At 43.3% G+C, this 26,664-nt stretch overlaps 2 protein-coding genes across 5 annotated transcripts in view; one reads left to right on the plus strand and one right to left on the minus strand.

Annotated features, from left to right (window-relative positions):
- prg4b (proteoglycan 4b) lies at positions 1-12,529 on the plus strand. 2 transcript variants are annotated; one of them, XM_039600864.1, is made up of 14 exons: positions 1-112; positions 5,593-5,775; positions 5,899-5,978; positions 6,311-6,427; positions 6,601-6,723; positions 8,257-8,316; positions 8,401-8,619; positions 8,829-9,350; positions 9,750-9,836; positions 10,066-10,202; positions 10,289-10,445; positions 10,600-10,707; positions 11,502-11,630; positions 11,968-12,529. In XM_039600864.1, exons 3-14 carry the CDS (start codon positions 5,912-5,914, stop codon positions 12,069-12,071), a joined length of 1,830 nt encoding a protein of 609 aa, XP_039456798.1. In that variant the 5' UTR covers positions 1-112; positions 5,593-5,775; positions 5,899-5,911; the 3' UTR covers positions 12,072-12,529. The 2 variants fall into 2 exon arrangements, with proteins under 2 accessions (XP_039456798.1, XP_031614542.1); XM_031758682.2 differs by lacking the exon at positions 1-112 and having other exon boundaries at positions 5,582-5,775.
- Positions 12,089-26,664, minus strand: part of tprb (translocated promoter region b, nuclear basket protein) — a 25,247-nt gene continuing 10,671 nt past the window's right edge. The window contains exons 26-51 of one of the 3 annotated variants that reach the window (XM_031758681.2): positions 25,513-25,700; positions 25,220-25,367; positions 24,978-25,115; positions 23,250-23,381; positions 22,998-23,128; positions 22,698-22,908; positions 22,394-22,540; positions 22,076-22,262; positions 21,762-21,955; positions 21,438-21,511; positions 20,998-21,194; positions 20,569-20,853; positions 20,299-20,453; positions 20,098-20,178; positions 19,612-19,803; positions 19,378-19,530; positions 17,567-17,660; positions 17,035-17,192; positions 16,888-16,947; positions 16,701-16,792; positions 13,602-13,711; positions 13,411-13,509; positions 13,106-13,247; positions 12,806-12,927; positions 12,615-12,710; positions 12,089-12,354 (exon numbers count right to left, since the gene is read on the minus strand). In XM_031758681.2, coding sequence (XP_031614541.2) covers positions 12,308-12,354; positions 12,615-12,710; positions 12,806-12,927; positions 13,106-13,247; positions 13,411-13,509; positions 13,602-13,711; positions 16,701-16,792; positions 16,888-16,947; positions 17,035-17,192; positions 17,567-17,660; positions 19,378-19,530; positions 19,612-19,803; positions 20,098-20,178; positions 20,299-20,453; positions 20,569-20,853; positions 20,998-21,194; positions 21,438-21,511; positions 21,762-21,955; positions 22,076-22,262; positions 22,394-22,540; positions 22,698-22,908; positions 22,998-23,128; positions 23,250-23,381; positions 24,978-25,115; positions 25,220-25,367; positions 25,513-25,700 — 3,633 coding nt within the window. In that variant the 3' untranslated portion in view covers positions 12,089-12,307. Of the gene's footprint in view, positions 12,355-12,614; positions 12,711-12,805; positions 12,928-13,105; positions 13,248-13,410; positions 13,510-13,601; positions 13,712-16,256; positions 16,421-16,700; positions 16,793-16,887; positions 16,948-17,034; positions 17,193-17,566; positions 17,661-19,377; positions 19,531-19,611; positions 19,804-20,097; positions 20,179-20,298; positions 20,454-20,568; positions 20,854-20,997; positions 21,195-21,437; positions 21,512-21,761; positions 21,956-22,075; positions 22,263-22,393; positions 22,541-22,697; positions 22,909-22,997; positions 23,129-23,249; positions 23,382-24,977; positions 25,116-25,219; positions 25,368-25,512; positions 25,701-26,664 lie in introns of those variants that run through there. The other 2 variants (XM_039600862.1, XM_039600863.1) reach the window with 2 other exon arrangements.

The raw sequence follows: 26,664 nt of genomic DNA on the forward strand, positions 1-26,664 counted from the left end.
GGCAAAGTTCAGCCAACGAACAACTTCTGAAGCCTTTAAAAGATGATCGTTTCTGTCTTTATTCTTCATTCTCCTACAGCGTCGCCTTTTGAAACTTTTAAATTTGGAAACGGTAAATATTACCACTCAGACACATTTTCTGTTTCCACATTAGATGTTGCAGCTGTTAATTTAAACCAGGGGCCTCAAACTTAAATGAGCTGTGGGCCCCTGCGGCACTGTCGTCTCATTGGAGGGCCACTTTAGTGTTTAAGTAGTACAAAGAAACAAACAAACAAGAAAACACCCACAAATATTTCTGAAAATGTAGTTTTTTGATTGTTTTTTTACATTTCAAATATTGTATAACAAGACAAAACTGCAAACATTTCACACACATCAGTACCTCATGCCCAGTGAATAAAGCCAAATGCACATATAATGAAGTAGAGCTTTTCTCGGGAAAAGCACTTTTGGCATGTGTCCACTTAGAAATTAAATAATACTAATAATAATAATAATAATTGTAAAACAGAAATTTTCTCTGGGTTTAATTCTTTCACCATGGCTCCTTTATTGAGATCAAACCAACATTTTAAGTCATAAATCCACTGGGAGGTAACCTCCAAATTAACGCACGTATTCTTATTGAATATCTAAAGAACTTTCAAGTTAACTGCAATGTTACTTTCCCAAACTGGTTAAACAAATGTGAATTTTCATAAGAGCTGGGCCTTAAACATGTCTATTTCCGTTGTTTTTGAAGTACCATATTCACTAGCTACCTGACTTTGGGAGAGACTACCCTCAGCAGTGCAGGGGGAAAGAAGGGGGAGGAAAAATAGAAACTACTTTAATCTACCAGAGACATCAGGTACATCCGTGCATGTGCCCAGAATACCCACTGGATAATCTGGCCCAGGGTACAAGAGTGAGTGTCTGCAGCTGTCTGTATAACATGGTGGTGGCCGTGGTTTGGTGCTGCATTTCAGCCAGTGGTGCTGGAGCGCTTGCATTAAAGCGTTAAAATGTATGTAATTATGAATGCCGAAGAGTATTGTAAGATTTTGCTCCACCATCTGGAAAGCATCTGACTGGCAACAGTTTAATTTTTCAGCATGACAATGACCCAAATACACTGCCAATGCAGTTTTACAGTCATAGATTGGCCTCCCCAGAGCCCAGACCTCAACATTATTGAATCAATGTGGATCATCTTGATCAGAGAACAGAACAAAAGTCAGCAAACGCCCAAAGAAGAGCTTTGAATGTCCTTCAAGAAGCCTAGAAAACTGTTCCTGAACACTACATATACCAAACACTGAATCATACAGACTGTTTTTGCCTTACTCTACTTCCATGGATGCATGCATGTATTTCCACTATATTTCAAATCAATGCACCTATTTCCATTTTCCTGGCAAAATGTAAAGAAATCAGGACTGGCTCAAGGCTTCATTCATTTCTCATCTCATGTCACCATCAGAGTCAATCTTAGCTGTAGCACAGTTAATGATGTCTGTGTTTAAATGTCTCTGTTTAAAAGAAAATATATATTTTTTTCTAATAAGCATTCTCTGCTCTAACTTTAAAAAGTGTTTAAAAAAGCAGTGATTTAAAGGTTTACAAGTCAGTAGATCATGAAATGAAGAATTAACCTTGAAAGATTAATTTTAAGACATTTCAGGCCTGAATGCATGTGTAAGTGCAGCAACCAAAATATTTTTTCAGCGGGGCAGGTGGCAGAAATATATTAACCCTCATGCCAACCTCCTAATGAAAATCAGATGGTGGAGACACTGACAGAAGGCTTTCAGCAGGTGATGGTTTCAGGCTGACTGACTGTGAGAAGGTAAAACAAGTCTTCTCCATCAGTTCCTCAGTGAGGCCTGTAAAATACACATCAAGCTGATAGAGAGGGTTAAAAGAGAAGTAGACTGCTGATTTTTTCAAAAGATAAGGACACAACTTTATTATATAAACATTCAATATACAATTGTCAGGGTTAAAAATGGTATGAGGGTGTAGTTGTGTCTAATTTCAACATGGCCCACTTCTGCAATTAAAAAAAATATATACATATATACACATAAATGTGAACTGCAAAAATGCAGGCCCAAACTCAGCATGGGGAGCCTCACATGGGGTCTGTAATGTTTGTGCAGCAGGAGAAACGTTTTTCAAATTAAGCCGACTGCAAGCAAGAATGAGCCAAGCAGGAAGAGCAGGAGTTATTTTAATACACAGGTGTGTCCAGACCTGCTGAGAGATGCATCAGGGAACAGCAGCCCTTATTTCTCCGCGATGTATGAAATGCATAAAAGTGTGGCGATGCTTTGGTTGATGCAAAGCTGCTGCCACTCACTGCTGTGCACCTTCACTTGCCCTTTCTGGTGCTGTTATACATCAAAGACACGAGCGGTGAGGGTTTCTCTGCTGGAGACGTTGATGCTCGATTCAACGATTAGCGGTGCAATATTGCAATCCACACCGGGTGCAGGAGAACATCATGTCAAAAGCACTGAAGTGCAGCTCAGCTTTAGTGCTAGAGTTAGTGCTATTTCCTGTGAGATGGTTAGATTAGATCACTTCCACCTTTACAGTTTGCACGAGGCTACAGCGAACCACAAAGTCACGGAAGAAGATATTTTAAGATGTCTTAACGTGAAACATAATAAACAAAATGTACATCACGTCGGGCATTTTTCACGCGTGTGTTGAGAGAAAGAGGATCTGCAGGATGCTGGCACAGAAGCTGTGTGATCGCTCTTTTTGCAAGCAGTGTGACTGGCATTTCCTCCTCTTCCATCTGCAAACACAAATGAAACAGGGGATAATTATCAGAGCCTTTAATCCCCGGCAAAATCTCGCAAATAAAATGAAACGAGCTGTTGAATTTAATTACGTATCATCAATCCCTGCCACCTGTTGCTGTGTCTATTCTTATCCCGCTCGACTGTCGCTTCTGACACTGGCTGATGTGCTCTCATTTGTCTCCCTCTAAAGGCTCTTTGTGAACATGTTCTCACTCGCAACATCAGTACTCTTTAAAGATATTTTTAAAGGCGCTGGAACGATTTCAGATGGCACAAAAGGGAGTTTCGTCACCTCATTTTTCTTTTTGCTGTCTGCCTAATTTGGTCTGTTTGAAATGGAGTTTAACAGGAATTGAACTAAAACAGACACAAATTGTTGGCAGGACACGCCTGTTGTTGTATTATTTCTCGTTTCTATTGGGAGATGGCAAGAGTAAATATTATCTAGGTCGAGGTCCACCGTATGCCCACAGGCTCTGCATCACCTCTCCTCCTGTGCGTCTCCCTGCTCCTGCCTCTCAGCGGGCACTTTCAAATCAGCTTAACTCCTGCTTGAACAGGCAGGCAATTAAAGCTGCCAAGACCGAGGATGGAGACCACTGCTGAAAAAGCACACGCAGACAGAACGAGCGTTCTTTCCCCCTCGGTGGTCCTCCAAACTCCCCAGGAGACCCAGAGTGCTATCGATCCATCTGTGGTAATAAGTGCCTTGTGCCACGTCTCAGTGATATCATTGCCTTTGGCTTGCCGTCCCTCTGGGTTGGGATTGTGTCTCTCTGTGGGCTTTGTTGGCCTGTAGAGAGGTGTTTCAGAGAGATGGCTGCTCATGTCTGTGAAGAGGAAACGACATCTGTCAGTAAAAAAAACTCAAAACGGCTCTTAGATTAAATGATCATTTTTCTTCCGTTGCTTTCAAGAACATCCACCTATTCATGGATACTTTACCTACTGTATGTATTATTTTTTCTGTGCTTATTTTTTTGGATGAGACAAGGAAGCAGATCCTCTCCCTCCATCTCACCCTATCCCTACCATCCTCTTCTGTCACAGCAGGATTCTCCACGTCCTCCTTCACTACAGCCATTAGTCTTCCTCTTTTCCTCCTCCCTAGCAGTCTTCAGCATCCTTTGTCTAATATGTCCACTTTCCCCACTCAACCCAAGCTGTCCCTCTGTCATACTCATTTCTAATCTCTGCCAGCAGTGTAAGTCATTAATTCGCTGCCCATCCAGATAAATTATACATTTTTTTACTCAGTTCTTAAAGCTATCACATTATTGTTTTCGATGTCTTGCAGGAGGGCTACATTTCAAAATTAAAAACCACACTGCACACTGAAATAAGCTTTAAGAGAAGATATCTCTAAGACTGGAAACCTTTTAACCATCCAACTATTATTACGCTGGTTTCTACATGAGTTCAACATTTTGGCAATTACTCCAAAGCGGCACTGAAAGTTGCAGACACAAGGGGGCGTGCTTACTCTACTTTCTAAAATGAACTCAACTTGCACTTCTTCCTGTCACTGGGTTGTTGTTGTTTTGTTCTTATGTTAAGATCAGCCGGTTTAATCTCATTTCACAGTATATGAGTGAGAAATATTTTCCTGTGATGTCTGCGTTGACCCGACTGTTTGGTCGGCTCGGCCACTTCAACCAGATCTTCTTCTTATTATTGGGTTGACAGGAACGTGCTAATGAGCACTTTTCCTCTAACTGAACCATGACATGATGGAAAAATACCACATGCATGATAGGGTCCGTCAAAACAGCCACACAAGGCTCAAATTATTAAAATGTCTTATCTGTTAAGAAGGATGCTGTATGTTCCACTTACAAAGAAAGTAACAAACAAACAAACAAACAAACAAATAAAAATAAATAAAGGTACAGGCTTGTTGTAGGTTTCTTTCTCTGTGTTTTACAGGTAAAGGTGTACATTTTAAACTGTGTTAATCCTGCAACAGTGTACATGAAAACACAATAAACATTCTATAAATGAAAATACAGAGAAATAAAGTAATATGTTACAAATTCAAATACATTGTTTCAATTTCATTTACATTGAATTTGCTGTGAATTAATTTTACAGTAACTTTAATAAATTACTGTAAATTCCAGTTACAGCAGCAGAGTAAGAAGAGTGTAGAGAATATGTTGATTATGGGTGGAGGGAGTTACAGCCAAACGCAGTCATAGCCTCTTTAAATGCTAAAGATAAACGTGTTTTTGACTGAGACGCTGCTAACGCTACAGTGTGTCCCCAACTTGAAGGTCGAGAGGTTTTAAATCAACCCTGTTTTCCCTTCTCTTGCACTGTCATTGCAGCTTTGAGCCACACCTTTTTGGCCTTCAACACCTGTAAACCTCATATTTAACAGTACAAATGGTGAATATAGGAGTTTATTTATTTTGGCAGTGACAAGAAACACAGCTGCCAACAGGGGGAAGAGAGAATTTATTATGATTTTACTCTTAATCTATAATTTAATAATTGCTAAAACAAAGATGTAGTAAATGTAAATTTTCTAAGAGTAGTTTTATGTGTTTTATTCTAAAATAGAAGGCAGCTGTAAGGGGAAATCAAATTCACAATAAACAGATATATAGAACATATACAGAAAACAGCCAGCTGCTATTTGAGTGTCCATGTGATTTTTATTTGGAAGCTTCAAAGTCTGGGATAACGCTAAAAGAATTTCCTACTTGTGACTGAACAGTCAGGTTCAGCCACTTTTTCTTCTTCTTTTGCTCGGAAGTGTGTAAAGTCCGACACACGTGTTTTGATGTCCTTCCAGCTGTTTGTGGCGATGCTGTCTGGACCTGCAGTCTGGACTAGAGGACCCTCCCTACAGCCTGTGAGATCACTGCACATTTAATTAGACAGGATCCGCCAATTAATGGGTGGTCACACTGTAGCTCTCAGCCTTTTAAAAGCAGCCCGAGCCGAACCTTCAGCAGTGCTCCGAGGCTCCGGCGAGGTAAGCCACATTTTTGTTCCTGTGTTGTCCCTCTTTGGCACATCAGTCAGAAACATCCAAAGCCTCCACACATCAGTGGAAATATGATTGAATCTTTGTGCGTGCTTTTGTGTCTACTTTCAGATTCTACAGGAGGATGTCTTCCACACTACTTTGTACGCTTATTTTTCTGGCTTGTGCTTTGACATTTAGTGGCGCTCAGAGTGAGTATAACCTGGCATCATGTAACATCGAAACATTAAACTGGTTTGCATTCTTTAATATTCTTTGGCTTCATTTGTTTTTAATGAAAGCCTTTCCTGGAATGCTTCAGGGTTTTTCTGCTTGTACTCGTTCATATTTACTCTGTTAAATAATTATTTACCTGAGGGGGAACCTATGTGTACCTTATGTATTTGCCACTACTGCAGAAATCAATTTCTGGCAGGGTTGCACAGACTGTGCCCTCAAGCGGGATACATTAGGAGCGTAGGTGTCGTCTTATCTCTGCACCCTCTGCCTCTGACATTTATCCTTCTTTTACTGTTACTGACAGCGAGCTGTAGAGGACGATGCGGTGGCGAGTACTACAGGGGCTACAGATGCCAGTGCGACTATAACTGTCTGTCTTATGGAGAGTGCTGCAACGACTTTGAATCTCAGTGCACCACAAGTGAGGCCTTTTCATTTTTTGGATCTATAGCATCCAGCAGCATTTAGATTTTTTGGTTACTGATTGCAAATGAGTCACCATTACTGAACGCCTTACATGTAATAACGTCTAATCACCAGCCGTGGAGTCTCACTCTGTTTGTGTGTCTGTTATGCTGCATTTGTGCGCAACAGAAAACTCGTGTAAGGGGCGCTGTGGAGAAAGCTTCAAACGAGGCCGGCTGTGTAGCTGTGACTCTGACTGCATAAAGTACAACCAGTGCTGTTCGGATTACAAGAACCACTGCGACGCACAAGGTTGGTCCTTTCTAGCTCATTCAACTCCGGTGTGTATGTGAGGGATTCTTAATGCATGCTAAACACCATAGATTTCACCATCATCCTTAGTTCATCTGTGAAGTCATACACCCCTTATGTAACAGATTAATTTAGTCATCAATATAATATACGATCAGCTCATGCACGTTGTTATTATATAATTATGGCAATTTGTGATGCAAATTGAGCACAAACTGGGAGGAAGATTCTAGGATGAATGTGTCTGTGAAGGTTCTCAGTCATCCAGGTCATCCTAGTCTAAGGAGCTTGGAAAGAAAAGCATCTGGACTTCTTTAAGTTGCTTGAAGATGTTTCACCTCTCATCCGAGAAGCTTCTTCAGTTCTAGGGTCAAATGGTGGGGACAAAGGTAAAGGTCAAAGGTCACTCTTTCGAGGATGCCAATATTCACATTTTAGACAGAAAAGACAGATGGTTTGAAAGAAGCATCTATGTCCACTGTGAATGACCAGCTTTGAACAGAGGGCGGGGCTTACCACACCAACTGTCTATAATCCAGTTTTGAGATCCTTCCCAGACGCCTTAACACCCACTTACATCCTGGGCCCTTTGACCTCAGGAAATCACATGATAGGGTGGGGCTAGGTTTCACGATGAGCTTACCCGAACCTTGGCTGAGTTTGACCTACACCCGTTTTCACACCTTCGCTTGTGTGATTAGGTAGAGGATCAATGGGGGGACGCCTAAATCTGGGTCTCTCCACCATTTGAACTGAAGAAGCTTCTCGGCTGAGAGGTGAAACATCTTCAAGCAACTTAAAGAAGTCCAGACGTTTTTCTTTCCAAGCTCCTTAGACCAGGATGAATATGACATCCCCACTCTGACTCTGCCTGCATGTCCATCAGCAGCATGCACAGTACGGCAGTATAACCGCAGCATGCAGCGCATGCAGTAATCTGCAACGATGCTACGTTTGACAATCATTTCTGTCTTGGTAATTGCTGCAGAACAGAACAGTGGAGAGGCCAGTGCTGCAGCAGCAAAGAAGACTAGTTCATGCAATAATGTAAATGATAACAAAGCCAAAGGTATATTTTTCTTGGTAAAAGGTTTGATTCTTCTTAGATTTTCAGTCATTTGGGGTTCACGTGCACTTTGATGACTGTCGTGAACTTGATTCGGTGGATTTTAAAAGGCATATATCAGGAGGATGTTTATGGCTGTGAATTTGTCACAGTGGTTTATTTTGGGGGCTAAGTCCAAGGGCATTGGCCTCACAGGCCAAATGAAACACAAGGAAGCAGTGTTGTCATGAGTGGACTGTGTGTGGGAGGGTTGGGCTGAGTTACAAGAGAGGAAAGCACTAAATGATGCCAGAAATGAGGACGGGACGTTTTCTGGGAGTTTTCTTCAAATCAAAGCTTTGAATATTTTTTCTTTTTTGGGGTGGGAACACTGTTGCATCCACAGTCAGGAGGAGGACATGTAAGAAAAATAAAGACGGACGATTAAATGATTAAAATGTTTGTGTGAACCCTGCTGCTGCCAACAGATGACTCTTCGGTTCCTCCGGTCGGTCCAACATCACATCCACCAGATGATCCCACTGATGGTGAGCAAAGCTTTTTCCCAATAAAGTTACACAAGTCTTACGTCTAAGTGCGCACCTCATCTCGCTCTTGTCACATTCTCACAGATGTGTCTGGCACGATCTTTCCCACTGATGAATTTTCTACAACTGAACCGGAAGATCTGGAGGCCAGTCCAGTCCCGGAGATCAGCATTGACTATGAGCTCTCTACAGTTGACCCGCTGGGTGAGATTTCTACCGAGGCCACCCCGACTACAGCGAGGACACCTTCAGACAACGACGACCTCGTCAGCACCACTGCAGAGGCCCTGAGTGACAGCACGAGTATGTGAGATATCCACTTAACGCCTCGTGTATGGTATTTGATTCATACAGTTTTTGTGTTACTTTAGCAGTAGATTGCAGAAAAAAGCCCCAAATGTAGCAACTATGATACAAATTGCAACTAAAATATGCAAATTGATATTTAATTATTTTACTAAATTGATTAAATGACTTGATTTATAGTGATACGACTTTCTCTCTGCTCACAGCAGCAGCTGACCACACTTCCAGCGAGCCAACGTCAACCTTAATACCCTCAGTCGAGCCTAGTTCTTCAACCGGCTCCCCACAGCTGGACACGCAGACACCAGCAGTGACTATAATGGATGCTGTCTTTCCCTCTGATGAACCAGATAACTCACTGCTCACCATCACCCCTGCCTCCACAACCATCCCAGACGAACCCACTTCAACCCACCCTGAGGATGTCAGTGCAAGCAGCCCTTCAGTTCTTCCTTCCACCAGTGCTTCCTCAGTGGGATCTGAGGAGATATCAGTGGTTGAAGCTGTGACCACCCACGCTCCCTCATCCACAACTGCAGCGTGGAGTGATGCCACAGACGATCTGCTGACAGACACCTCCAAACCCACCAGGGCTCAAGAACCAGAGCCGACCCCACCTGTGGAAAAACCAGAGCTATATGAGCTAGACCCAGCTAAGCCCACTTCTAAACCTGACACTAAGCCCCTGGAAACCCAGAATATAGACGATACAGGAGATTACCAAGCAGGTAAAATAATAATTTTACCAGATTCTTTATGTCACACACAGAAAACACCTCCTCTCACCTGAGGGACTAACTCTGTGATGTGCACAAGTACCAAAATGTCCTTCCTGCGGGTTCTGCGAAAATCTAAGTCTGGCACGATCGCAGAAACGGAGGCGCCGACTTTTGATTACATGTAATTACAGCTGCTACCTGTTTTATGAGCTCAGTTGTTTTTTCATTTCCCCTCATGCTGTAAATAAATCTGGCATTCCTCAGAAACTGGAAGTAAAGTTCAGCCACATTTAAGAGGTGAAAAAAAGCTCACAAAACAGCAGAAAATGACAGTTAACGCCCAGAAACACAGTCTGAGATTACGTGGTGGGGGTGTTTATTCTCACAGGTGTCTTTACTTTTCCCCAGACGACAACAATGATACAAACCTATGCAGCGGGCGGCCCGTCAGTGGAGTCACCACACTGAGGAACGGCACAGTGGTGGTGTTCAGAGGTTAGTGCAGCTCGTGTGCAGTTTTAACTCTAAAAGGATCAGTCGTGTCATTCCAGTCGAACAACAGTGGATTTGCATATAATAGAGCAACTAATGGAACGCATTCAAGACAGAAAGAACTACTGAGGGGAAATTATTTTGAAGCATTAAACTGACAGAATGAAATTACAAAATTTCATATCTGTTAGGTTATCTTAAACCCTATATGCTGATATTATGATTTTTACAGGTCACTACTTCTGGTTGCTGGACAGTAACAGGGTGCCAGGTCCACCCAGAGGCATCACACAGGTGTGGGGCGTCCCTTCACCCATTGACACCGTGTTCACCCGCTGCAACTGCCAGGGCAAGACGTACATTTTCAAGGTAAACTGACCAATCACAGCAGAACCACAGAGCGAACAGCGTTACCTTTTAGCCGCCCGGAGTTTAACACTGCATGGTGTTCACAGGGAAGTCAGTACTGGAGATTTGAAAACGACGCTTTGGATCATGGCTATCCCAAAGTCATTACAACAGGGTTCGACGGGCTGCGGGGCCACATCACGGCCGCCCTGTCGGTGCCCCAGTACAAGAGTAGGGCAGAGTCAGTCTACTTCTTCAAGAGAGGTAAAAATTAGGGGGCGGAGCATATCAAACTACCAGAAAAGATATATTTTGTTGTTCATTGCTTCAGAAAGAGAATTCTAATAAACAACGTGTACTGTGTTTATGTTTTGAACAAATGAAAAGCCTTTAAGATGTTTACTTTCTTTTTCCCCAGGTGGATTGGTTCAGAAGTATTCATACCAGGCAGGTGTCAGGCCAACATGTCGCAAGAAAGTCCAGTATGCCATTTACACAGTCCGCAACCGAGTAGTTCGACAAGCAGGTAACCCATCATTGTTTATTGTTTACATGATCGAAATAAATAAACAAAGTTCATTTAGCAAAGAAAAGAAGAAAAACAGCTGTACAAAATAAAGCCAACACATTTCACTCTTACCTCACCTGTTCTGATTCAGTTACATATGGAAAAGGGGCGGGATGAAGTAATCCCGCCCCTTTGCCATGAGTTATCGGTCAATATTCAATCAGCTTCCTTACTGACATAATCTGCAGTAATAATAACGACATATTTCTAATATAATATTTACACCACATTATATCATTATGTTTGTGATTCCATAACTTTGCTCCACTTTTAAAAACAAAAAGTAGAATCCAACAAGTATGAATAAAATTTCCATTCACTGAATTTTATTTTTTATAACTCAAAGAACAAAACTTTATAACTCTCTTTATGTTTGGACACAAACTGTTCCACAGCATCACTCCAACTTTCACAATAGTTGTGTGTGAATCTTAGTGGTGGAGAAAACCCTGGACAATCCTCACCATTGTTAAGCGTGTTTACAGACGTATGACTAGCTCCATGCTTGGTTAGACTTTGGCTTAAACGTGTAGACGAGCTGCAACACACACACTGCACCGAAAAAGTGAGTCATAGCGTGGTGGAGGGGAGCAAATAACTGGAAAATGGAAACAAAAACCCTTCGTATGGTTTATGGAGTGAGCAAGGGTTAAGAGTTTGTTCACAAAACAAAAACACTGAGACTGGTAAGGACAACACCAGTATGGTTTGGCTTCATGGCACAATTTTAAACCTGACCGTTTCAATTCCAGCCCCCCTTTTAGGACCGGCCATCAGCATTCGGACATCCTGGAGAGGCTTCCCGCCCGCCATCACAGCCGCCGTGTCTGTGCCCACAACCGCCGAACCAGAGGGATACAAATACTTTGTCTTCTCAGGATGTAAGTCACACACTGGACTGTTTACGGAGCTGAAATAAAAGCATGCGGTTTGGCAGTGTTTACAGCAGCAGTGGTGTCCTTTACGTGTCCATCAGCATCGTCGCTAACAAGGACCACGTGTTTGTGTGTGTTAGGGTGTTCACCTACACCTCAGATTTATTGCACAGTACCCACAGCTGCCAACTAAAAACTGTAACAGCGACCGTGTTGATAAACAGCTCTGTGCCACGTTCACGCTAGTCTACCCGAATATAGACATGAAGGAAAAATATTGTTTTGTAAGTATCAGCTATCAGTGTAATTGTCTAATGAGCTCGTTGTTGATTCTACTTTGCAGCAAAATCCTACAACGTGAGGTTGGATGGTGAACGTCCTGTCATCGCTCCTCCCACAGCCAGCTCATCACCTCAGTCCAACAACTTCATCAGATGTTTACAGTAAAACAACAACAACAAAAATGTTTTCACTTTGTAAGTTTATTATAATCATCATAAAACACATCAGCATGGACCGCAATTACAAGAAAGTATCTAATCGCATTAACAAAAACAAATCAAAACTAAAACAAAGCAAAACATGCTTCATAACAACAGAACATGATCACGTCTCAGCCGACACGCAGTAAAAACCTCGGCTTTTCTGAAGGGAATGATAAACTCTTCACTTTGATTTGTCCTTCATCTGGCGAATCTTCTCCCTTGTTTCCATGAAGGAAAAGCTTGACCTGTGGAGATGTAAGCATGTTTTTAGACGGGCCTGCTGCACTGATGTAAAAACAATTAATAAAAAAATAAATATATATGGACACAGTGACTATGTAAAATGTGTTATGAATAACCACAATGAATGTACGGTGTTTCCTGTCATGCTTTTCATTAATAAAAACTGAATGAAATGTTTGAAGTCCTTTATGAGTGGCCATTTAAAGCAGTAATAAAAACATTGCCCAGTCTTGTGCCCATTATAACGTTTGTGCTACATCACCTCCTCTCTTCATGCGGCCGCCGCGGCTGTCCGGCCATCGTTGGAGCTGTCTGCTGGGCCCGGGCCGAGACTGTTTTGGTGGAGCGCTGCTTGTATCTAAAAAAAAACATAAACGTAACGTTGACCCACTGAATATGCAATAGAAAGACAAAACAGATGGGCAGCGGCACAGTCACGAGGCTGTAGTGTACCTGCAGAGCTGGAGGAAGGCTCCTGGCTGGTGGAGGGGAGGCTGCTCTTGTCGGACGCTTGGCTCGACTCCTCCATATCGCCCTGAGACACCACGGGGTCCACCGACACTTCAGCACCGGGCCTGAAACAAGCAAAATGCACCTCGGATTATGTAAACGGTGACCTTCATAACCTCTCTCATTTTGGTTAAGTTATTGAAACCGAGTGGAACGAAAGGTTTCAAGAGACATTTGCAACATGTATACGAAAAGAGGCAGAAGTTGGAGGACTGACAAGCTGCAGAGAGGGGCGAGGCTCACCTATCAGTGTCTGGCTCCAGGAAGACGTCGTCCCTCTCCTCCCCTGCACCGGCAGCTCCTGGTGTTGATGTGCTCACCATGGGAACAGACTGAGAGGCGTGCTCTGTTGTGTTGGACTGAGGCACTTCTGAGAAAACGGTTACTGGAAGATAGAGAGAGGAAAACAAATTTCAACTTTCCAGAAACCCAAATTTCATCACAGTTATCCTAGAACAGATAGTTTTGAGGAAGCTCGGGAAAAGGCAGTGCGAAATCCTTTAACGAACACATCCCTTCACATCAGACTGATAGAGACAGACAAATACCTGGTGCCGCAACTTGTAGCGGTGTGGTGGGAACGCTGCGTCCACCAGACTCCTCCTCGTGAGTGGCTAAAAACAGGGGACTGTCATACATCCCAAGACCTGAAGAGAAGAATTAGTTTGCAGTTAAAGAGATTGTGGTGCATATTGATGGTTCTTTGGGGTTAATAGTTATTAAACATTTGGTAGATTACCTCCTTGTGATGCAAGCTGACCCAGATCAGAGTGTGAGGAAGAGCTGGTCTGCGGCATGTCCTCTGAAGGGCCAAACCTGAAGCGCGGCACGCCAGCTACCTGTGGCGAGCTGAGAAACAAAAGAAACACGAACGTGAATTAGGCGACTGTGGAGTGACCAAAACGGACCAGTTAAGATTTCATTTTAGAAGCAAATGATCAAGTTTGAATGAATAAAGGCTTGTTATACGAGCTCGAGTCTCAGTTTGAGGAGATACAGTCAGACAGCTCGACATGACTGCACTGCAGATGGACCATGTTTGTGGCCTATACACGTGCTGTACCACAGTATTGTATGCTACAGGAAAATGTAGCAGACAACACAGTAGTTCTTTGTAGATTTTGGCTTTTCCTCTCATTAAACAAACACACACACACACACACACACACACACACACACACACACACACACACACACACACACACACACACACACACACACACACACACACACACACACACACACACACACACACACACACACACACACACACACACACACACACACACACACACACACACACACACACACACACACACACACACACACACACACGTCTGGACCCACCTTCTCATTTAATCATTTTTCTGCATTTTTACTACTTTCCACATTGTAGATAAAAACTCAAGACATCACATATATTAAGTAAGATATATGGAATCTAAATTTGTATCCATCCTTTGCTTTGTTGACAGCGCTGCAAACCTTTGGCCTGCTTCAATGAGCTTCATGATGCAGTCGCCTGAAATGGTTTCACCTCACAGGTGTGCCTGTCAGAGTTATTTGTGGAATTTCTTGCCTTCTTAATGGGGTTGGGACCATCAGGTGTGTTGTGGAGAAGTCAGGTTGGTACACAGCTGATAGCTGTTAGGATTCATATTATAGCAAGAGCCAATGAGCTGAAGGAGAGTCAGTTTGAAAATGCGAAAACTTTGAATGTGTCCCCAAGTGCAGTCGCAGAAACCATCAAGCGCTACGAGGAAACTGGCTCACATGAGGACCGCCCCAGGAAAGGAAAATCACAAGTTAACAGCAGCTCAGATTAGAGCCCAGATAAATGTTCCAGGAGCTGGAAAACCATTTCAAGCGACGACCTCACGAAGCTCATTGAGAGAACGCCAAGAGTGTGCAAAGCAAAGGGCGGCTATTTCAAAGAATCTAAAATTTAAAACATGTTTTGCGTTATTTCACAATTTTTTTTTGGTACATAATTCCACATGTGTTCATTCATAGTTTTGATGCCTTCAGAGAGAATCTATTAGAATCTAGTCATGAAAATAAAGAAAAAACATTAAATGAGAAGGTGTGTCCAAACTTTTGACTAAAAAATGTGTTTCTGTCTGATGAGACCAGGTCAATTTGGGTGATATGTACAATTTTTCCAACCAACATTCATCAGTCCAATAAATGAAGATAAGTGATATATTCACGCAGGTGACTTTTTTGAGGGGCGGAGCAACGTAATCATCCACAGACTGATTTGTGCATTTAGAACACTTTCTTTTCTTGTTTGTTTCAGTATTAATATAATATAATATAATATAATATAATATAATATAAATAATAATAATATAATATAGCTACTTTTTAAAATGTATTTATTTGAAATGCACCAAACTGCAAAAGACAACGTTGGAGATTTTCTTTTTTCTTTTCGCTGGAAGAAACATGTTGATTTTTAGCTTTATGTTTAATGTGGTATTAGTTGTTTGGTCGAGTGTGTAAGACAGATAAACACAGTTATAATGGAAGGCTCAGCCCATTGTTGATTAGGGCTGTGCGATATGACCAAACTCTCATATCCCGATATAAGACATTTATCGTCCCGACAACAATATATAATCACAAAAGTTACATAAGTTGAACCGGCCGCAATTTTCTTTTTGAGTATTGATTACATGGCGTGCTGCGGGGAAAAGCCTGTTCTAAGGTTTATTTTTTTTAGCACCTGACTGCTGTTTTTAGCTTCTCATCCGTAAACACTCTGCATATTATTTCACGTGATTCAGTTTATTTTGAAAAATCTCAACAGGATCTTCAGCTTTATTGTGAAAAGTTTATGTGAAAAATAAACAAACGGACGGCGGAGCCACGCAATGGTTTTTCCGTCATTGTTGCTAACGACGACGCATAAAAACAGTCGCTTGTCTATTAAATATAAGAGAGAACTTTAAGAAAATCTACAGCGACCATGAAAACGATGAAAAAATATTGACGTGATCAGTTTATTTTGCAACACCACGAAACAAACGACAGCGTAATATGAAACGATAGACGTTTGCATATAGTCATCTGATAAATATCGTTATATCGAACAGCCCTATCGTCGATGGTTGATAAATTGGTCCAATCTTAAGACCAAGGTTAATTTTTTGGCTGCAAGTCCAACAGTTACGTTTAGCACTTTGTTTGTTCACAAACGGAAAACCAGAAGGCTGAAGATGAAGAGGAATTTCCCCTTTCAACACGACCATGACCCCGAGGATACATTCAAAAACAAAACAGAAAACTGAAGTTTTGGAATGACCCAGCCGGAGGCCACATCACTGGTGTGAGCTGAATAGAATAGAATAGAATAGAATAGAATTCAACTTTATTGTCATTGCACATGCACAGGTACAGGGCAACGAAATGCAGTTTGCATCCATCCAGAAGTGCTTTAGTGAGAGGGACGTGCAGGAGAGATGTCCTCATAATCTGGCAGAATCTGAGTGCTTTTGCAACAAAGAGTGGGAAAACCACGATATGATGTATCACGCCAGCTCCTACCCAAGAAAACTGAACAAATCAAAAGGTGCTTCAACAAAGTATTAGTGTAAGGGTGTGCACTTATACAACCAGCCTAATTTACATTTACAAAATATTTATTTTTCCACTGACAAGATTTATTTTTCAGTGCAATTGCACAAGTTACAGGTCATAATGAAGCCAGGAGAAGTTTTGAAATGATTTACTGTGGTGCAGTAGTAATTTACTATGTGTGTAAATGTGTAGTTCCTTAAAACCTTGAAAAGGTTTTCTGTGTTCCAACTTGTGGCTGGATGTGTGTGACACTTACTGGATGGCCTGATCAAAACCATCAGAGCGGTGAGGCACCACCAGAGTGGGAGTGCTGGGAACCATCCTGTCATCCTCATCGAAAAAGTGCTGCTGCAGAGGGAGAGAGGGAAGAAAAGGGGGGTAAAGGTTTCACATAGAGGTTCGTATGAATGTCATGATGTAAATTCTCAGCCTATGTGACTTACAGCACTGCCCGGCACACCGGGAGTAAGTCTGCCCACTGACTGGCGTCGCACTGGGATACGCTGTGAAGGCAGTTTCACAAAACGGTCAGACAAAAACATTACAGATGGCTTTCCCCTCCCCCTCAGTGGCGACAGATCCCCACGCACCTGAACCTGAGCAGGTGGCCCCAGTTCTGATGTCGGTGCGGGGTGGATGTTCAGGCGTGGGGGCAGCTGATGCACTGGTCTCCGTGGCGACTGGGGCATGCGTGTACCAGAACTTGTGGGTTGTTCTGCAGAGAAAGCCTCCATTGTGCCACTCTCAACTAAAACAGAATTAAAAGGTTCAAATGAACAAGAGTAAATAAGATTTTAGATAAATATACTTTAAAACACCAGAAATGTAAACAAAACAACTGCCTTTACAATCAATATCCCGGTTACTTATTCATCTCAGTGACATTTAAACCTCCTTTTACCTAAAACATAAGTGAGTCGGGTTAATTTGTTTATTTTACCCGTAAAGGTCAAAGGTCTCTTTGACCTTTGTTACGCTCGCTTTCAGACAGAAAAAACAACATGACATCTTTCTCAGTCATCGCGGACTGTGGATAACTAATTGGATGGCGGGACAGTTTGTGAGCGCATGCAGAGAGTCTGAGGCACAGCTATGTATTCGACAGGGTTTCCTGGAGCTTACAGCTGGGTGTCTGGGAATCCGCCGGCCTTTGGGTGGAGTCGGACGCCCCCAGACTCTCCTCTGTCTCGGTGCCCGGCTCTGTTACGTCAGCTCCCTGAGAAACGAGGGGAAATAAAAGAAAATGAGTCAAAGAAGAAATTCAAAACCACTCAGAGTTTAAAAAAGGCTAAATGTGGCAAATGAAGGTAAGACCAACGAGTAACATAACTTTGAGGAGTAACAGGAAACGCAGAAAGAGAAAGGTCATATAAAACGAAGCAGTGCCAGGATATACTGGCAGAGCATCACATGCAGATTATGATTCACTTTCTCCCTGTTTGAAACTAAAACAACCGTGAGAGAAGCCGAGAGAGTAAAATGAGGACTGTGACCTCCGTTACAGAGAAAAAGTCTGAATCAGATAGTGAGACGGTCCAGTCGTCTTACAGGCGAGTCACAGATCTGTTTAGCCTCCCTGTACTCTAAACAGATACTACGGATGGCTTTATCGACTCTTAATAATGGTCCCATCATCTACTGGGTTAATTTCAGCTTCTTCCCTCAGGATGGAGGTTTCTAGTTCCAAGATGGTAAATGGCCTGTATTTGTATAGCGCTTTTACTAGTCCCTAAGGACCCCAAAGCGCTTTACACATCCAGTCATCCACACATTCACACACTGGTGATGGCAAGCTACATTGTAGCCACAGCCACCCTGGGGCGCACTGGCAGAGGCGAGGCTGCCGGACACTGGCGGCACCGGGCCCTCTGACCACCACCAGTAGGCAACGGGTGAAGTGTCTTGCCCAAGATGCAGGACAAAGCGTTACAAAAACAGCTTTTTCCCCGCTGCCGTCACTAAACTTAGGCTACGTTCACACGTACATGGGTATTTTTGAAAACTGAGATTTTACGTTTCATTTAAAAAAAAAAAAAAAAAAAAAAAAATCCCGTCCACACGTGCAGTTTTGAAAAATATCTCCGTCCACGTGTAAACACAAAAAATGCATTTAAATGCTGTCAAGAACATGCCAAATCCTAGCTGTGCAGAAATGTTGGCCAATCAGAGGTCTAGAAGCCGGGGTGGGAAACAGTAAACAGGGTTTTATGCAAACCTTAATACCCCAAAAACAGTATTTTGGCTTGTGTAGACTCACAACTTAGGAATGATCAAAATGCAAACAGCATGCATAAATTTAAATTAAATTTTTTTAATTTATTCAAAACTGACGTCAACGTTGTGATTTAGGTTGTGAGAGCAGCTGTGTTGAATGAAGTTCACTCTGATGCATCTGTCTTTGTAAATGGAGCGACAGTAACTGTGTGTGTATGTAAATTTCCTAAGTAATACTATGCTTTTTTTGCTTACTCATTTTATAGTTTTATCAGCGCTGCCGTTTAACATTTTCCACCCTGTATACAGAGAATACGTCCAGTTTCTATTCAACTTTGTTCAGACACCTGCCTTTGAATATAACATGTTTATCATTATTCCAAGACCTCACACACAAAACTGCGACTCCACACTTCAAGCCTAACCTTACACAAAGATTACAAGTAAAAAGACCATTAGCTGTTCCTTTGCAGACACTGACTCATCCTACTGAATATGTGCAACGAAGACTAGAGTAAAAGGGTAAACAGCTAAAGTCAACACAGGCGCGCAGACAGAACGTTACGACACAGGGGCAGCATGTGAGTGACAGAGAAATGAGACCGTGTGGAAAAACTGAGTGGGTGAGTGGGAAAGGCAGCGAGTGGGAAGGGTTAACACAGTGTGTGGGTGGCAGTCACAGAGGTCACAGCTGGAGCTCGCGCTGCATGTAGTCTTACCTCCGTGTCGTCTCCTTCGTAGGGCTCGTTGCAATCTCCGCTGCCCCCGTTGCTGTCCTCTCCTTCCTCTCCCATCTCTCTGTCATCTTCCTCCTCGTCCTCATCTTCCTCCTCCTCCTCCTCTTCATCTTCTTCGTCCTCATCATCGTAGTCCTGGAAACCAGCAAATTTGTAAGACGAATTTTCACCGTTTTACATGTCGTCTTTTAAAAAAAATGAACAAAACTGCTCTACCTGCTCTTCTTCTTCCTCCTCCTCCTCCTCTTCTTGTTCTTCGTCACTCTCTGTGTCCGTTACGATAACGATCACTTCCTGCTGGAGTTGCTCTGTGGTCTCGCTTTGGCTCAGGGTAACCTCTTGCTCCATTGTAAGGGACTGAGAGGCTGTGCCTTCATCTCCTTCCTCCAGCGTGGAAAACTCTTCGGTCTGTGGGGCGAAAAGAGGAAAAAAATGGCCGCCACTGACAACACAAAACATCATGCATACTATATATGAGCGCACAACTCCTGCATAAATGTGACAACATTATCACAAGACTGCTTTATGCTACATGGTGAAAATTGTCTTATGGTACTTTTAATCAAGACAACATTACAAAATCCTCATTGGCAGCTTTAAGATGCTAGTCCTGTTTATTTACTGTTAATCACAGCAAAGATTAAAATAATGGTAATTATTAGCTGATGTACAAAACTAAAAATGTTTGTAATTTTGGCCGACCTGGCTTCCTTCTCCACCGTCTAGACTGTCTGTCGGCACCACTCCCTCGGCCTCAGCGCTGTCCTCGGCCAGCACTTCTTCCTACGGAGACCGCGTGACAATCAGAACCGGAGCATCAATATTCGCACAAATTTTAAACAAAAACAACCAAACAAAACAGAAAACAGCCATGGACTTTTATGTGCATCACCCCAGCCTCACCTCTGGACCCACTCTCTGGATAATGCGCAGCTTCTTTGATATGGGAGCCCGGGAGGTGTCCTCCTGAGTCGCTTCCGTGTCAGTGACCACACTGGCGGTCTCCTCCTCTTCCCGAGGACGCTTGGACATGGCTGATGTTCCCGGTGTTGCTGACACTAGAGAGAAAGTGTGGCTATCGTTGGTTAAAGAATTAAGAAAAAACCTCCACGGTGTGAGTCTCGTCGTCTAAAACAAAATATCGCCTCGGCTTTCAAAAACATAATCTCTCACCGGTGCCAAACACAGAGGACGACGTTGACGGCCGCTCCACCTGCGGGCTAGGCGTGGCCTCGATCACCACAGGCGGTGGCTCCTGATTGGCTGGCTCTGTATGGGTCACGCTCTGCTGCTGCGTTGGTTGAACGAATGCGGTGGCCTGTGTCTGAGTCTGCTGCACAGTAAGCATGGGGCTAGCTAAGGTTGTCTGGACGTTGGGGCTGGCAGAGCGCACCGAGCCGCTCGCACTGCCGTACACGGTCACGTGCTCCACTGGTGGACCTTCAGCTGGCTGCATGGCTGTCCAAGAGTAAAGGTAGGGACAAAAATATATATTATTTCAATTACAAATACTGCAAGTTTTACCATGACAAGCATTTACTTAAAGAAATAACCTTTTCAGTCTCGCTAACAGGTAAGCTAAAGCTTTGCTGTTAAACCTACCTTCCTGCGACTCCACCTGGGTGGTGGGCATGACCGTAGCAGTGGGTGTAGGAGTGGGCACAGGAGCTGGGGTGATCATGGGCCTGATGCTTGCTCTTGGAGTGGGTTTGTTCCCTGGGTTGACGGGCTGTTTACTGGCTGTAGCAACTACAGGTGTAGGCTTAATGTTGGCGGTTGGAGGGTCAGAGGTGCTGGCACTGACGGAGGCAAGAAATAGGATGAGTCATTCGAGACGTGGCACCTACACTGCCATTTAATTTTGAGACTGCAGAAGTCGGCGGCACGACCAAATGAATGTCAAACAGTAAAAACTAAGAAAAGTACAACATGTGTGGACCGGCCACGAGTCAAATGATTAAAGTCAAGCATTAAGACAAATACAAAACTCACGAAATGCATTGGTGCATACTGAGTAAGACTTTTTAAATACTCTTCCTTACCTGCCCCTGTCTGCAGCTGGAGTGGTCTTCAGGCTGATCTGCCTCTGCTCTGTGCTCCTCTGCGGCTCCTGGGTCTAAAAGCACCGAAAGAAAGAAACAAAATGCTCAGAATCAGGACGCCACACGGTCACTAAACTCGCCGTACTTTTCCAATCCAACATAGTTAAGCCATCAAAATAGAGAACACTGATAAAATAAAGATACAATTTTAGCAACGCTTGCAGACAATTGTGTTTTAGTTATGTGACACATACCTAAACCATTAAAATATTTATATTACAGCAAACCTGTGTAAGTAGACTATAAAGTAAACAACATCCTCACCTTGCTGGGACCTGCCTCAGCTGGCTCATCTCGCTGCTCTTGTCTCTCCTGTTGACCTCGCAGGTCTCGGAGTTCTCGCTCCTGCCGACTCAGACGCCCCTCGTATTGAGACTTCAGAGCGCTCACTCGCACCTCCAGCTCCTCACGCTGCTGTTTTAGCTCCTCGTTTTCCTTCTGCAACTGGTCTTTAGCACCTGATCATAAATTGCAAACGTCACAGATTCAAATTGTGAAGCGATCTTCGTTACATCAGAGAGATGGTGAGAAAGAGGAAGTAACTGGTAAAAAGCAGGAGTTTATCGTATTCCTCTCACCCACGAGCTGGTTGATCTTTTGCTTGGCACAAACGATGGCTTTCCTGGTCTTCTCCTCCTTCTCGGCCATCTGCTGTCGGAGCGCGTCCTCCTGAGAAGCTTTATCCTGCAGCTCCTGCCGCAGCCTGGTCAGCTCCGTCTGCAGCCGAGATGACTGTTCCTGGGCGTTCTCCCGCTCCGTGACCACCTAAGGTAAGTGTGCAGAATTGTCTAAACACTTCTTTTTTCCCGCCCTCCCAAGAACTTTTAGTATAGAGGTTGATCAGCGCGTATGACACTGCTGGAATAAAAATGGGGGGATTCAGCAAGTTTTGCTACCTTGTTGATGTTCTCCAGCTGTCCTTCTAGCTCTTTAGTTCGAGCTTCAGCTTGACTCAGAGAATCTCTGAGGCTCTGCAGCTCCTGAACCGAGGCCTGACGAGCCTCCTCCTCTTGGGATGGGCCTGCCGCGGCCTCAGCTACAAGCTGGAGTACATACGGAAGTTTAACTTCAAGCAAGCACAACTGTACTACCGATGAGTTAATTCAAAACCAAATCGTGATGAATTAAAACATATTTTACAACCACCCACTTTTATTTCAGGCTTTGGATCGAAGTTTAAGCTGTAATGGTAACAAGTACCTTGTCGTGCGCCACCTTAAGCTCATCGTACTGCGTCCTGTAACGCCGTCCGATCTTCTTGATCTGTGCGATGGTTCGCATCTTCTCCTGGAGTTCAAGGTTTTTGGTCTCCATCTCCTTCTGCAGCCCGTTCTTTTCTTCGGTTATCTTACTCATACTGTCACGCAAGCTTTGTATTTGGTTCTGTAGGGAAGCTGTAAGATTATTTGTCCTATAGAGAGAAAAGAAGAGAATACAAAAATGAATGAAGAAAGAACAGACCAGGAGAGCCCAGTTCAGCACCTGTATGTAGTTCCTCACCTGACCACCTCTGATTTAAGTCTGTTGTTGTCCTCATTCAGCTGCAGGATACGTTTGAGATGTGCCTCTTTCTCAGAATGCAGACGCTTGTACTCTTCTGGATCTGAATCTTTCTGCTGACTCACCAAATGCTGGAGCAACATAAGGAAAACTAGTCATTCATCTCACAACTCAGAAGCCAAGTCCGTCTCGTGACAAACGTAATTTAAAATAAAAACTTTTAGTAGTTTATATTTGGATCTTTGCACTGACCTGAGTACGAGCCTTCCAGCGTTTGATTTCCTCTTCCAGCAGCTTCTTCTCTGCCTGCAGCATGCCGCTCTTCTCACTCAGCTCGGAGTTGGCCTGCTGCAGTGGCAAGATGTCCGACTCCAGCTTTTGCACCTGAACACACAAGAGATACGTGCGCACTGAGAAGACTTCAAACATAATTGCTGCTTTGCTGCTGATTTCCTCCACCGAGTTCTCAAGTCCGCAGTTTATGTCTGTCTAGACTCTGCGTGTGTCTCCGTTAGGGTTGGGCGATTGAACGAATATATCAACTATCGTTTTTACAAGAGCGATTTATTTATTTATTTGCCCATGAGTAGGTTTGCTAATAATGATGGAGCTAATAGGAGCAGTCAACAGGAAAAAAAATAAAATAAATAAATAATAGCGCTGTTTTAACAGCACCCTCTATCATCTGCGAGCACATGCACCCTCCCCAGAGCGTGCCCAAATGATGGAGCTGCAGAAGCTGGTGATAGCCTAGCACAGTCAGCTGGATGGTGGACACGTGCATGCTCATGCAACTTAGTCGTGTTTGAGTACTTTGCTCGCACTACACGTCTGCACAAGCGACACACCGCTTTGGTTATATCTTCAGGTTTACCTCTGTCATCTGGTTTAAAGCCAAAGAAATCCCAAATTGGTGACTTGATATGTTTTTAGTGCTGTCAGCGTTAACGCGCGGTCATCACGACTAACACGATTAACAATTAACCCATCTGGAGCGCAGACTGAGTCAAAATCCCTGAAATGTCTCTGTCAACGCATTTCGGCAGTTTGTCCAAAGTTTGTTCATTCTGCGCTCCAGACGGGTTGGCACGTTAAAATTTTTAATCATGATGACCGCATGAACACTGACAGCGCTAATTAGAAAAAAAAAAAGAAAAAAAAAAAGAGTTCGTCCATGTTTGGACTTCTGTGTTGTTAACGCTCAAATCCGTGCATGATTACATTGCTCCGCCCATCAAAAAGTCTGCGCGTGCGCGAATATATCGCCCATCGTCGATTATTGGACTGATGACTGTCGGTTGGAAAAGTTTTACATATCGCCGAACCCTAGCGTCGGTGTTTACATATCTTTGTGGGGCCCAACAGCCATTACGGGGACAAAATCCTGGTCCCCACGAGTTTGAAGGCATTTTTTAGACTCAAAATGTGGTTTTAGTGTCAGGGTTACAATTAGCTTACGGTCAGGCATCCATTTTTGATGGTTAGGGTAAGCAGCTACGGAAAGCATTATGTCATTTAGATGAAAACACAGTGAGTGTGAGTGTGTGTTTGTGTGTCTGTGTGTAAAGAATCTGATACCTGGCCACTCATTCAGTATAACTCACCCTGTCTGTGAGTTACGGGGGTGAATAGTGATCATAAATTAAGCTGACCATTCAGATTCAACATGTTGGTCTTTTTGGACATTTTTAAGGTCACAATAACCTTTGACAACCAAAACTCTTGATATACGTGGATGTTAGCACAAAATTTGAAATGTACAGAAGACATTCCAGCGACTCTGCTTCCACATAGTGATCGCCAAATGAAAAATAAAATAAGGCTCTTCTCATGGGTGTTGTCAACATCAAATTTAAACACTTGCAATATTTGGATAATCGAGTGGTTATAGTGTACAAATGAGGAGAAACTAATCTCCAGTGCACTGCTGGAAAACATGTGAGATTCAGCCAAACTAACAAAGTCGTCAGCGAGACTGACCTTAGCTTGAGTTTGCTGCAGTTCCTGCTCCATCTTATCCCTCTCTTCTCTCAGACTCTTGTTTGTCTCCAATAGGATGCTCATCGTTTCCGTCTTCTTCATCAGCTCATCGTGCTGAGCCAGGGTCTTCGCTGTCACCTGAAACAGAGTTAAGTGACAGGTAAAGAAAATCTGTAGGCGATCTGCGTGCTCCGTACAGCCGCAAACCAGAAGTTACTGAGTCAACGAGTACACAAACAAACCTGCATCCTCTCTCGAGCAGCGCTCAAACTGTCCTGCATCTCCTTTAGCTCTCGTTCCAAATGCTCCACCCTCAAACGGTAACGCAAAGTCTCCCCCTGGGCGACCTCATAACGAGACTCTGAGATCTCCTTCTCCCGACGTACAAACCTGTGATGAACAACGCGGATCGACCGTTGTTAGAAATAGTGAAAACTGTGTAAAGAATATAATTTTTCAAAGAACTCACAACTTTTAAAATCAGTCTTCAGGTTTTTTTGGGAGTTCTGCAGCACAAGCTAGATAAGCCCGTTACCTGAGAATCTCAAGAAGCTGGTCCTGGGATTTTCCCTCTTCAGTCAAAGATATGTTGAGGGTACTCTCACTGGCAGCACGCTGCAAATTATCTGCCATCTTGCTGCTCATGGCCTGGATCTGCTCATGAAGGAGGGTGTTCTGCCTTTGCATCTCCTCATAGCGGCTCTCCATCTTGGACATCTCCTCCTGTAAGACGAGGGAAAAAAAGCTTGAATTATCAAGGCTAATCAAGGCAACCTTTTTGATGACGAGTGCCATTTAAAATTTCCTCAGAATTCAATGTGCCATATAATTGCATTAGCAATAAATTTGATAATGCTCTATATTAACAGTTGCTGTGCTGAGCGGGCAGCTGCTGAAGCATTTGAAGTGTCGGAATGTGGAAATTTCAACATCGCTTGAAAAAACTGCCAGCTAGCAGCGTCCCTCTCACCAGCAGGCTAAGTGACTTTTAGCCAATTACAAGCTGAATCTGGTAGTTGGGGTTGTTAGCTAAGATACCGTCATTAAGAAGCGGCACCACTAATGTGTCTATGAGAGCTAATTTGCAATGTGCACCGCTGGCCCGGCCATTTATTTGTTAATGCACCTTCTCAGATTAATTCACTGCGTGTTGTGCCCAGGGCTGGACTGGGACAAAAAAAATCGGCCCGGGCATTTTGACTAAAGACCGGCCCACCAGGTATTAAAGCCATAAAGCCTGTGAATGAAAACAAAGGCTGTTGTGACAGTGATGTACACTGTCTTGTTGGTATATGTATGATTTCTATACATTTTACGTCAGATAAAAACTTTGGTTGTAAGATTCAGATAATTATTTTTTAACAGCCAGACATTTTAAATGAGAATAAGAAAGTTTTCTTTGTGCCCCCCTCTCCCTGTTAATGCCCTACCTGGCCCCCTGGCAAAACTTTGCTAGACTCACCCCTGCACAGTTACCAGCTGTCAGCTACATAGAAAAGGATCCTGGTGTTATTTGTCTCTCAGAAACAGTTCATAACTTCCCTTCAACTCATTCATGTCACCTAAAAGGTAAACCTGTTTCTCCATCACCTGTTCAGCTCTGATGATTCAGTAAGGACATCTCCTGGTTTCATCTGCATGTTTCCCTCTCACCAGATATACAAACCGACATCATGACCAGCAGCTT

The sequence above is a fragment of the Oreochromis aureus genome, linkage group 17 (genome assembly GCF_013358895.1).
Source record: "Oreochromis aureus strain Israel breed Guangdong linkage group 17, ZZ_aureus, whole genome shotgun sequence".
NCBI lineage: Eukaryota > Metazoa > Chordata > Actinopteri > Cichliformes > Cichlidae > Oreochromis > Oreochromis aureus.

Bases quoted from the DNA above. Each gene is read 5' to 3' on its own strand.
- prg4b (XM_039600864.1), top strand. From the start codon at position 5,912: ATGTCTTCCACACTACTTTGTACGCTTATTTTTCTGGCTTGTGCTTTG. The intron at 8,317-8,400 runs GTGAGCAAAGCT...ACATTCTCACAG, and splicing joins ACCAGATGATCCCACTGATG to ATGTGTCTGGCACGATCTTT. The intron at 10,446-10,599 runs GTAAAAATTAGG...CTTTTTCCCCAG, and splicing joins AGTCTACTTCTTCAAGAGAG to GTGGATTGGTTCAGAAGTAT.